Source organism: Lottia gigantea (assembly GCF_000327385.1).
Source record: "Lottia gigantea unplaced genomic scaffold LOTGIsca_76, whole genome shotgun sequence".
Taxonomy (NCBI): domain Eukaryota; kingdom Metazoa; phylum Mollusca; class Gastropoda; family Lottiidae; genus Lottia; species Lottia gigantea.
This window is the reverse complement of record NW_008710536.1, coordinates 1,079,264-1,092,333: the sequence shown is the minus strand read 5'-3', so window position 1 is coordinate 1,092,333 and position 13,070 is coordinate 1,079,264. Positions and strand designations below refer to the sequence as shown.

General features: G+C 34.4%; 2 protein-coding genes across 2 annotated transcripts; one reads left to right on the top strand and one right to left on the bottom strand.

Annotated features, from left to right (window-relative positions):
- Nucleotides 1–2,247: 2,247 nt before the first annotated feature.
- LOTGIDRAFT_168569 (hypothetical protein) lies at nt 2,248–7,202 on the top strand (the record flags this gene model as incomplete). Its single annotated transcript, XM_009066442.1, has 3 exons — nt 2,248–2,506; nt 4,805–5,004; nt 5,322–7,202. The coding sequence occupies 3 exons, from the start codon at nt 2,248–2,250 to the stop codon at nt 7,200–7,202; spliced, it is 2,340 nt and encodes a 779-aa protein (XP_009064690.1).
- A 760-nt stretch (nt 7,203–7,962) lies between these two features.
- Nucleotides 7,963–12,718, bottom strand: LOTGIDRAFT_236191 (hypothetical protein). The gene is made up of 3 exons (XM_009066441.1): nt 12,429–12,718; nt 11,301–11,500; nt 7,963–9,788 (listed from the first exon to the last, which is right to left on the bottom strand). The coding sequence occupies exons 1-3, from the start codon at nt 12,694–12,696 to the stop codon at nt 8,004–8,006; spliced, it is 2,253 nt and encodes a 750-aa protein (XP_009064689.1). The 5' UTR covers nt 12,697–12,718; the 3' UTR covers nt 7,963–8,003.
- Nucleotides 12,719–13,070: the final 352 nt, after the last annotated feature.

Sequence of the window (13,070 nt, the reverse complement as noted above, 5' to 3'; positions counted from 1 at the left end):
CAGCTATTTACCCCTACCCCCTTCCCCCGAATACGAAGTAATTGCAATAGGTTGCATAGTTGCCATTCAGAAAATTTTTTTTTACTGGATTCTTTACATAGAAGAGTTATAAGTAATCTGTATTACTTGTTCCAGGGGATTACTATGATATAGTTGTATAAAATGTTATACTAAATATAGTAAGAAGGTAAATGTGCGACGTTTTCTGGTGTGGTTGACAGTGCGAGATTATCGATAAAGATTTGGTTGATTTGGCTCTAATTTACTGACATGACGAGCAGGGCAGCTCAAATGATGGAGGCTAAAAATGTCCTCTGCTGGATTTATAAGAAGGATGTACGGTTCTGGATACGCATCTTAACAGCGATCAAGCAATCTTTTTTTAATATAATCATTTCAAAATATTTATTTTTCGAAATTTTTTGAGGCGTTTTGAATACTTGACATTTTTGAGGCGTTATGAAATCTTTTCAAATGTTCATTTGAAAATTTGACATATATATGTTATGTAGAATTTATTACTTTATTTCTCGCATATCATTTTTTATAATTGTTAATTTATTGTTTTACAGGTTTTTATTGTTGCCTAGGGCGAAAACTTTATAGTGTGTGTCGACTGAAGAAATACAAACACTTAATAATAAATGACACGAGACAGAGATGTAACTTCTGATTTGAAATGAACTTAGATTTGATGTTGAAATTTTAAGGTAAGAAATATTATTATATTGTGCATTAGAGTTTAACGCGACAACGTTGCGCAGATGTCGTCTACCGGTATGTAAAATATAAACCATATATGTAATAACAACTTAATAACAAAAAGAAGTGCAACATGCATGACATACTTGTTATTATAGCTCTGACATATTGATTTACTTGAAATGGACATTGCATCATTTGAACGGAAACAACAGAACTATTTTATTTTCAATATGGCGATCTCCGTCTAATGTACGAGGGTGACTAATAGAAAACTAACAAATTATCATGTTGTACAAAACGAACCCAAAATCCAAAGAACATGATTTCGAGACATACTAGCAGCTAATAAAATTTTCACCTGAGGAATCATATCAATCATAATTGAGTAAGTATTTCATAATGAAACGTGGCATTAGGTGTCTATCAGTTGTGTAAGATAACACTGTTTTTTACAATGTTTTAAAATCTGGTTGCGAAATATCGCAATATCCTATCACAACCTCATCTTCACAATGTCAAGTTATTTCGAACTTCGTCTTATACCTTGACTTCAATAGCTGCTATTCTTGTATCAAAAAAACCTATACAATAATGTTTGTGTCTTGAACTGTATTATTTGGTTGAAGTGGGTGACATTCCGGTTAGATCACAACCATTTTGGACTATTGTCCAACAAAAATAAGCTTTTCATGGTTAATTTAACACTTGAATAGAAAATGAATCTAGGGATCTCTTGTACTCGACTGAGTACACACAAGTAAGAGATAATGTAGTGGCCGATAAGGGTTAAATAAGAAGTTAAGACTCTAAGTTAAGGATTTTGACTTACTTGGTTGTTGTCAATTTGTGTGGTCAATGTATGGACCACTAATTTCACTAATGATAAGAATGCCATCAATAATCATAAGGCATGAAATCAAATTAAAGCGGTGAGTATAACATGCCTTAGATGACTTTAATTGAATATGAGGAAAGCTGTGCTCCAGAGTTTGGAGTGTGGTCTTGTGACGTCAGTTGTTACTTTATCGGAGGAAAGTAGTGGACGTAGGTGCTATTTTGGTGACTTTTTAGATAATACAGATTATGGAAAGACATCTCGTCTCAAAGTTTTGCTTTGACCAACCATAGTTTATGTCAGTGTTTGGAATTTTGTGGGAGCGATTTAGAACTTTACAATGAATTTCGATTTGTATCAAAGATCACAGCGGTTACTAGATCTCTATAGAGAAAAATTACAAATGAGAACATATAGATCTCATATCCACATGAAAAGGTGTTTTGTCGTTCGGATTGGATAAGTACCAGAATGAACGTTAAAGAAAAGTGTTGGCTGATGATAGGGTTCTTAATAATGTCCCTCATTTCATGACTTCATTTTGTTGTCCGTCTTCAAGAACCAAAACAGAAGTAGGAAGTTCCATAGTCGGATAGGTCCATGGGCTTTTTACACCATCCTTGTAAAAACTAAATGTTAATATAAAGATCATGAATATTTAAAATCTCATTACTTTCTCTTTCTTTTAAGAATATGATGTAGTTAAGATGAAGAAATCCATAGTGAAGTCGAAAGTTCGGGAATCACTTAAAATTCATGATGTGCATCAGAGTGAAGTAAAAGACAGTAAATCGCATCTTAAAATAGATGATGCGCTTCCATGTGCCACAGAGAAAGATAATATTTTTCCATGGTACAGTCCTTACGTGATATTCGCAGTGACGCTGGTCATAAGAGTCTACTATGTATCGCAGCCTAGGAACTGGTGGATCCTGCATCCGGATGAAGTTTACCAGTCTCTTGAAGGTAGGTGTTGAAATAGGTCCCCCCCCCCCCCAATTCATGTGCAAGTGTTATATAACATGTTATGATAACAATTGACATATCTATAAATATTGCATAGTGTTATTATCAAATCAGGTCCGATCAGATCAGAAGACTGCTTAAAATTGTGACATATTTAGTACTACATCTGAAATAACTTGACAACGGCAACCTTAGCATGTTTCGAGCCTTTTCTATATTTCAAAATTAAAGGCCATCATCTTCCTAACAGATTTTGATACAACCTGGTTTTATAAAACAGTTTTCGTAAAACTATTTGTCCTGCCATCTTTATCATATATATTATATGACATGTTTCATTCAATAAAACAAGAACAAAACGCTACGTTTCGCTTACCGAAAACAGGACAGATAGGTAGTGTTACATCGATATTGTTCGACGTCATACAATAAATCAAAGAATTACGAAATTAGGGTGGATCTTAAATTGAACATAAATGTATAATTAAACTTATTCGACTATGCAATAAAAAAAAACTTCGCTATAAAATAAATCAAAGAATTACGAAATTAGGGTGGATCTTAAATTGAACATAAATGTATAATTAAACTTATTCGAATATGCAATAAAAAAAAACTTCGCTATAAAATAAATCAAAGAATGACGAAATTAGGGTGGATCTTTTACAATTCAAGATAAATGTATAATTAAAATTAATCGACTATGCAATAAAAAAAGATAATCATTTTAAAGGAACATAAAATTTAGATTTACAAGCTTTACCAATAGGAATATATTTGTATCTTTGGACCTACCCAGCGCCACAACTACTCAGCAGATTCCCCCTATAAGCCGATAAATCAATAAAACTAAGTATTCATCCTTAAAACTACGTAATTATTGAAAAACGCTTATAAGTGCATTACGCTTATAAGCGTTTTTTCGAAAATTACGTTGTCTTTTGGATTTATTGGATTATTCAAGAATTCTGTTGTATATTTATGGCACCAGATAGGTTTACTGATTAATAAACTCTTATTGACCAAGTTTGAGAAGTTGAATTTTATATGCATTCTAAGAGGTAGTATCCCTTTAAGTTGGGAGTGTCCCCATATTCACAAATTCACATGGGTATATTTTTTGAATATTTATGTCATAGTTGTGATGTAGAGTTGTGATGTGATGCGAAAAAAGCAGAGGATTGATATAAACTTTAAACATTTACAACGAATAAAGGTTTAAAGAAATAAAAGCAAACCTCAATGGAAAAGGATAATTTAGTCATATTCCACCTTTTTGAAAATGATGACCCCCCCACCCCTTCTTTCGCTTTAAGGGGTGATTTAGGATTTTTTGTTTTCCAAGATCTTAATATAAGTGTTTACTTATGGTTTGGTTTTCAGTTTTCACATGTCATACTACTATATAGTGGGATTCGTAATAACTTCAAATTAAATTCAAATAGCCGTATAATTTCTTTATATACTTAAGGTGTTGTCGAATACTCTTTGAAAGGCAAATAAATGAACAGTAGCCTTTTTAATTTTTTAACATCAAGGGTGAGTGTCTTGGCTATGACTATTCAAGTAGAAAATTAAAGTCACAAACGCGTAACGATTTAAATGTGACGGCATAAGGACACTGTTTTTCCCATTATTGAAATTCTTTTGGGGGAATATTTGGTAGTTATTGGACTGTAATTTTGTAAAATATACTAAAAGAAAGTTATAATTTCTTGTACTATCTGAACTTTTCGCTAGTTTGCCGTATTTAATTTAATAGGTGTTATTAAAAGGCGAAAAGGAATTCAAATGACGTAAGAATGAAAGAAGCATCCATTTTCATATTAGGACAACTATCTCGGTTCAATTAGTATCCTTTCTACCAGCTTGATCGTGGCCAAATCTCGCATTGATCTTGATCCGGATTATCCATACCCATATACATTTGAGTCGACCAGAATACTGAGGATGAGATGAATTACTAAGGTCACCAGACTTTCACACGCTGACCGATATCAAAACAAACGACAACTATCTGTTCGACGTACCAAGAAGGGGATAGCTGAATGATTAGTGATCCGACATGCTCTACCATTTACTCATCATTCCCACACACTAGTCAAAACTCATTGACATACTGATTCACTTAGTTATAAGCCACGACATGCGCATCCGTATTTGCGACTGGGCTTGTAAACTAAACATCCCCTTTGGAGAGTCCACATAGCTTTATTATGAAGGCATTGTTCATCAATGTCGTTTTTAAAAAGGTGGCGAGCACTTCCTCTTAAAACTTGTTTACATTGTATATTTCAGTTGCCCATTCTGAGGTGTACGGCTATGGATTTCGGCCTTATGAATACCTGACCTCTACACCAAATGAAAACACGACCAGACTAAGACAAAGAGAGATCAGTTTGGGGATGTCTGCAATGAGGTCTTTTATTTATCCATCCTTTTTCATAGCTATAACATGGGTTGCTGAACTTTTCACTCAGGGTATTAAGCCATTCTTGGTAAGCTACCGATTTACTTCATTGCCATCTTTTAACTTCACGTGAAGGCTTCGGACGAATCCAGACGTCATAAGATCAGGGGAAAAGAATTAGACGCACTGGAGACAAAATGACTTTCGATTTAAACTTTCCTTGAAAGTTAATATTTTAAAGAAACAACAGAAGAAAATAATTTTCTAAAGTATTTTATAGTATGTATTGTGACCTCCGTTCTACAATGCTAGTAAGTGCCACAGGTAGGTTCATCCCTTTCAAACGAGAAAACAATTTGTAAGCTTTCGAATAGATTTTCAATTTTGCCTCAATTTTCATTACAGCTATGGAAAGTTAGTCATGGTGTAGTGACGTCATTTTTACCATTAACGATCTACAAATTCAGTACAGATCTGTTTAACTCTCGGGATATTGGTGTTTTATCGTCTTTTCTAGTCGCAACATCTGTTCATCTTAATGTGTTTGGTACTCATACATTAGTGAACAGTTTTTTGGCGCCATTTGTGTTCTTGACGTCGTCTTTGATACTGAATGCGTTTTCAACATCAAAAATAAAAGACAGCGAACAAAAAATGGTTTCGAAAGGATTGCCTGGGGAATTCAAAGATATCAATGATATCTGTTCTCCTGTCGCAGAAACTACAAACAACTCAAATGTTACAATTTTGGGAAAACGACTAACATTTAATATTGAATCTTTATTACCAAATTTTAGTAAATTTCAATCAATGTCGAAAAATTGTGAGATCTTGCCAAATGGAATTTTAGGTTTGAAGAGGGTAAATGAGATCGCCCCACAAGTTGTCCAGATTTCTTATCACGTACCAATCGATGCTTTCTGGAATTCCTGGAAATCCATTAACCATCATCTGATGGTTACTATATCGTCGTTTGTATTGACAACATCATGCTATACGAGACCGGATGTAACTTTATTCTCAGTTACTGTTTTAGTGCCATTTATTTCCGTCGAATCAGTAGCCGCATCAAACATTATAGAAATTCTGGTTGGAATGACATCTGCAACGGCCATGTGCGTATGGTTGGATTTTAGAATGTTTGGTTTTGGAATTATTACACCGTGGAATTGGTTTTATTTCAACGTGCTTACTGATTATTCTTCTACATTTTTTGGAAAAATGAGTATATCGTTTTACACCAATGCTATGTTCACACAATCTTATTTTAATAGTATATTGCTCGTTTTAGCTGTTATACTCTTGGTGTATATGAAAGCGACATGTGCATTTAGGAACTGTGAAACTGTGATGAAGTTGTTCTTGTCATTTTGTATTTTACTAGTCATTTATTCTCTACAAAGTCATAAAGAAACGCGCCATATTCATAACTTATTTTGTTTATTCTATATTTTGGTCTCGTGGACATTTATTCGGTTTTTTAAAACAGTTTTATCATTAAAAGCAAGCCGTGCGATGATATTTTTTGTGTGCATCTTAAGTCTTTTCAATTGTATCCAAATATTTCCTAGTCCTAAAGACCAGACAAATGTATCTTGGACATATGCTCATACTAGTGATTCAAATGATGTGAACAGTTGTTTGGACTATGTGGGAAGTGCTGATGACGTCACAGGTGTATTTATGGATAGAAGTATGCATATGTCTGGAGGATATGCCATTCTACATAGAAATATTCCCATTCTAGCCTTAATGATAAACGAATTCAATGAATTTGATCATATGTCAAGGACTACCATAGCTTCCAGTGTCAGTTGGGCATCCAAGGATGTTCACGTGTCAACGTTTAGTCGTGCCTCCAACTTTATCTCAGTGTCGAACGCGCCATATTTATTAAAATATTTAATCGAAAATCCTCATTATAATTATTTGATTTTGAAAGTAAACAGACGTTTTATCACATACGGTTACGTGGAAATTTTTCGATCAGGTCAAATGAAAGTTTTAAAACGAAATTCAAAACCAGGTGATGAGAAAAGACTTCAAGAAACTGCAGACAAAATAACCATAGGATTGAATGCAACTGTTTTAAATCACGAAGGCAATATGCTGTTTGATCTAGGATGTGAGGATAAAGCAATCGAGCGTCTTGAAGAATCCAGAAAGATCGACCCATTCTTTATTAATAACTATCAATTATTATCCAATTTATATTTCCTTAAGGGCAAAAGGCCGAATTTATTATGCAAGCATGCTTTGAAAAAATTGATAAAAATTCATGTATGACATTATAGGCCTCGAGGCAAAGGTGACCTTATTAATGTCTTGAATTACGAATTTGTATTAAATCGAAACCGGCTCAGCCGGTAGTTAAAAAAATTACAAATATTGGTATTGATAGATTGTCATAAAGCGGACATGCATTATTGAATTTCGGGGAATAAGTGCTGGGGTCAAAACAATCTTAAAGGGATTCTAAGGACGTGTTTTTTTTTGGGTATACTTATAGGATCGAATAGGACCATTTAATTTTCAGTCAGACATTTGCAATACAACTAAATTCAAGCGTTTTATGACGTGGCTTTAGTAATGGATCTCAATTTCATTTACTTGTATAAGAATCTATGGTCCATAATTTAAACAATGCTCAATTCAGCTTTGGTAGTACGGTTGTTAATGTTTTTCTACTACACTTGATCTGTATTTATATTTATATATTATTTATTTAGTCATTAAACTATTATTATAAATCTGATATTTATTGTTCGATGATGAATGTTAAAACAGAGGATTGAGCTTGACTCATTGTCAATTTTCAGTGGCCACCGAAAAATTTCAAATTAATGCTTCAGACAAAGCTTTTGAGGGATTCTAAGGAGGTTTTTAAACGTGTTTTTGGGTATACTTATAGGATACTTCAGATACAGCTTTTGAGGATGTACATAGGGTATACATAATTTGATTTGTTAGTATTATCTAATGATAATTGGCTTTTATATGTATTAATTATTCAGGCTTAAATATGAGCATATGAAAAAAGCATTATCACTTTTAATTTTATTTAATGATAAACACAACATTCAATATCTATGCAACCATATTAAAATTTTGATTTAAAACAAGACGATGTTGGGGTTCGTCACATTTTTTCTGTCCATGACGACTATAGCATTCGGTTTCTATTTCTTTCATTGCTGTGAAGTTCCCAGATTTATAATAACACAAACTTAACAACTGATAAGGACGGATTCGTTTAGAACCAAACGACAAAGAGGCTCGCAGACGTTCTAAGGACTTCCGGTAATGGCCGATTGTCATCAGCCATGACCCTTCGTATTCTAGAACATCCGGCAAGGCAGCAAATACTGTTCTGTCCTTATTCACATTTTTTCTGGACTTATGTTTATTATTAGCGATTCGTTTTAAGACTGTAACTTGCTGACAAGCAAATTCTTCAGAAAACGACAATGGCTCGAATTTTTCTGGCGTTAAAGTGACTATATAGTTGTATACGTTTTTCACGGATAAAAGATGAAAAAGATATTTTGAGCTTAAAGTATGAATTATATCTGACATTCTATTCATGGCTCGAATTCCTTGGTCCAGCCTGGATCTATATAACGGACGGTCTGATAAATCATATTCGTAATAGTCATACTGTATTTTAGTCAGCATGGGCACATCTTTGTTAATAAGCGCAAACCCTCCCGTAGCATACAGTGAATAGTCAACAACTAATCCTGTAACGTCCGACTCATATCCCAGCTTATCCAAACAATCATTTATCGAAGCTGATTCCATGAGATTATTATGACTCCATTTAGAGCTACTTGAGTCTGGAAAATCACGATAGCTCTCAGACACAAATGCTGCCCAGACAAAAGAGACTAGAAAGGCAGCCAGAACCTTATTTTTCCATAGCTTCAACAGGTCCAATGTTGTTTTTAAAGCTACAGACCACAAAATACATACCAGCACATAAATATTGAAAATAAATCGTGGTTCTTTATTCCAGCGCATGCTATATACAACTAACATAGTAGTCGCAGTCACAAGAGTCGAAACGGTCGGCCATTTGTAATCGCTACGTTTCAATGTGAGAAAAATAACAAGGAAAGTGGCATAGTTGAGGCACGCACAAGATCTATTTGCATTTAAATGGTCCAAATAAAACCAAGGCCTCAAAACACCAAGGCTTCTATGAGACATATCCCGAATAAAACTAAGTTTAATCCATTGCACAGGCGATAAAAACCATACACCATACGTAAGTTTGTCTAGATAGCCACCCATACAGAAAGCTAGAGTTAGTCCCCCTTGAACACATCTATATCGTTTCCAGTAGTATTTATACTCTGATAAATAGGCTGGATAGCGAACTATTTCCAACAAAGCGTACATCATAAAGAATAAGACGAGGTCCAAGTTCATATACAGCAATAGACCAAGAACACAAGATGCTAGAGCCACGCGTGAAGCATTGAAAGTATGACCAGCTCCTTGTGATTCCTCTTTGGACGGCTGTTTGAGTATTCCAAATAATGCATTACACATCAATAATGTTATTAGCTTAACCATCTTCAGGACTTTGGATTTAATCGTACTCTCATCGGCTGATTGTTGGTCAGTTGAAGTCTCTGGACGGACGGTTTTATCTGCGAAAAACAAGATTTCGGCCAAAACTAAAAAAAATAGCGGAGATAACAAACTGTCCGCAAATGGATGCATGGAAAACACATTGATGTGGAGTGAAAAGGTTACAAATACTGATGACATCACAGCAATGTCGGTGTTACTGAACATGACTTTGGCGAATTTATAAACTGAAACCGGAAGTAGAGATGCTATGACTGCATGGACGATCTTACATACCTGAAAAATACAACATGTAATAGTTTTACACTAACAAGAAATAATTCAAATATTTTGGTCCGTAGTTTAATTCTCGATCATTATGCCAGGTCCATAGGTAATTATATTTTGTCATATGAAATTGACGTTCACTTTTTCAAATCAGAGACGCTCTTTGAAGAGTTGTGTGGTCAGATGGTTGACCTTTTGGAATTACATCTTTTACATCAAGGGTAAATTTGTGCAAACTTGACATTTCGTCGGTCGCTTTATGAAATGATTCGACCGGTTTGTGGGTGATTGACCCTATAATGAATGACAGGTGAATCTACGATGCATGACTGATTCTATTAAGATTCTATTTAACAAGGTTTGTTATTGGACATGGATTGTTCATTAAAATAGTTAAGTCATTCAAGAGTGAAATCTAAACAGACTAAAGACTACAAAGCCGTGTCAACATTGAACAAATTAGATCATTAAAATAATAAAGGTTAAGAGTTAGAAGAGTCCTTGAGATAATTTGTATGACAACGTTATTCTTACGCTGAGTTCATAGTTAAGCCTTTTGTATTTGAGATGGTTACTAACAACTTAAACCCTGGTCCTGAACGGGAATACTATTTATCCCTATAGAAGATTTGGAGCAAGGTTCAATTTAGATTGACTCCTGGTTGATCTTGCAAATGACATAATAACATGTAACATTGTTTCAAAAAGTCCATAGTTATTTTAAGTTTATAGAGACTAACGAGCGTTGATTAATATTACTAGATAAGGCAAAAGATTATCGTGATACTTTACTTTTGGGGAGATCATACAAATGAAATAAATGTAGTTTTACATCCTACTTTTCTGCACCTAATTGGGCCAAAGAAGACGGGCAGCGCCAGACAGTGTGGATGAGTTGCGAGAAAATCCGAAGGCATTATCAGGACTAATGCCGATATTGGACCAGGGGGAAACGTAGTGGGAGAAGTAGGGAAGAAGTAAAAGGAGAAGTAGAGATGAATGAAGAGAATAAGGATATATAAGTTAACGGTAGGGGCGATGGAAACAGAGATGGGAGAAAAATAGAAAAATAAGGGAAATGAGAACATATACAGAGAAGATAGGAAATATTGTATTGGAAACTGAGGTTGTATGAATATGTCTGCATGGTCTTATGAATATGTCTGTATGGCTGTATGAATATGGCTGCATGGTCCTATGAATATGGCTGTATGGTTGTATGAATATATCTGTATGGTTGTGTGAATATGGCTGTATGAATATGTCTGTATGGTTGTTAGAGTTGGCTGTATGGATGTATGGGTATGTCCTTATGGTTGTATGAATTGGCTGTATGGTTGTATGCATATGGTTGAATGGTTGTATGAAAATGTATGTATGGTAGTATGAATGCATGTATGATTGTAAGAATATGCCTGTGTGGTTGTATGGATTGGCTGTATGGTTGTATGAATATGGTTGTATGGTTGTACGAATATAGCTAAATTTATTTATCAACTATCTATTAAAACAAATACTTACTATGAAGCTATTGTAGTTTAACCCAAAATACCGGATTGCATATAAAAACGGTGTATAGAAATATGGATATAAGAACGACTTTAAACTATAAATTCCCAAAGAACTTTCTTGGTCTTCGGCAGCGGTTGTTCTGTTCAGCACTATAGGTGGTAGATACTCATACATTCTGAATCCATAGCCGTTTACTAGAGAATGCGAAACTGAAAAGTAATGGTTATACATATACTAAATGAACCATATTTACTATTGGCCGACTGAAGGGAATATTGAGTTGGACAACTCAATTGCATAGTGTTTTCAAGTTTCCGGAAGAGTAGGTTTCGATACCTACAACACTTTATTCCACAATGAGCTTAAAGGTAATAAGATAATACATGACTTTAATATTGTCAAATAGCAGAGTGTTCTGCTTATTTTTTGAAAAAAATTCAGTGCTGCAAGAGGTTATAATCTGGTTGATAAACAGCTATTTTGTTCGGTTTTGCACCATTTCAAAGATTCCTTGATAGAGTATCAGTTTATACACACTGACACCGTGAAAACAGTACATAACAATGAGAAGTTAACCGGATATTCGAATTTTTATACTCGTCTGTTGTGTAGAATTAACTCTCAATTGCAAACATGCATGTTATGAAATCTCAATGATTAAAATGATTCAAAGATGAAACACCCACAGATTCTTATTTTAAAGGGACAGATTCGGACAGATTCGTTTCGTCTCAGGAACGGCAATTGTTCAGCTAAGTTATAGTATTCACAGCTTACTATCAAAATTTGAGCCTTCTTAGCAATGTGAATCCATAATTATCAGTGTTTCAAAGTTACTAAGACGAGTGGATTTTCCAGTTTGAAAGATCTGTTAATGTTGCCACTAGTATACAATTGACTCAATCATCCCACACCCTTCGTATACGCACAGCAGCTACGAAAGATGTCTAGATGTCAGAGACTATATGAACAAGACGTTCAACTTTCGGATATCCCAATTTTCAGAGAGAATATAAGCTGAGGTTTGAGGTCTATTTGAATGAATTTTGCGTACAGTTCGTGTACTTTTGAAGACTATTTACATATATTCAAAGCCGAAATCAACCCTTGAAAATTCTAAAAGACACTCAGTCCTACCTTCAATGCCTTGGAAAATCTCATCAGGGTGTAAAATCCACCAATTGCGTCGTCTTACAACATAATTGATTCTAATTACTATATTAACAATAACACACAACCATGGAAACCATGTTGGTAGAATAGTACGTGACAAAACTTTTGCCTTTTTCGTTGATTTTGATGTAAATTTATCGGATTCGATATTCTCCGAATCGTCCTCGTCAACTGCCATTGTCTGTTGAAACTGCCTTGATGGCGTTCTCGTTTTCTTCTTTCGTTGAGACATTTCTGCAAGAATAACGTTCGAGATGTACTTCTGTCCCGCAGTTGCCGTATAGTGGACAATCGACGAGCAGACGACGATTTCCACCTAGAGATATGCTATTCTCATTAATATGACGTCAAAATAAACTATATATCAAATCAAATGACTTTTCTTCTGCATGCATAGATTTCATTATCTCTATAAGGACAGAAAGGTAATAGAAAATGTTTACGGATAAATGACTCTTAAACATAAAGGAAACACTAGAAAGATATTCTAAGCATTCTTTCCAATAACATTTAGTTGCTAAGGAAAAAACCTTAGTATTTGTGTATAGTCTAATATTGAATTAGCTATATTGAATGAATGTATTTTGCTGGTGCATTGATATCACA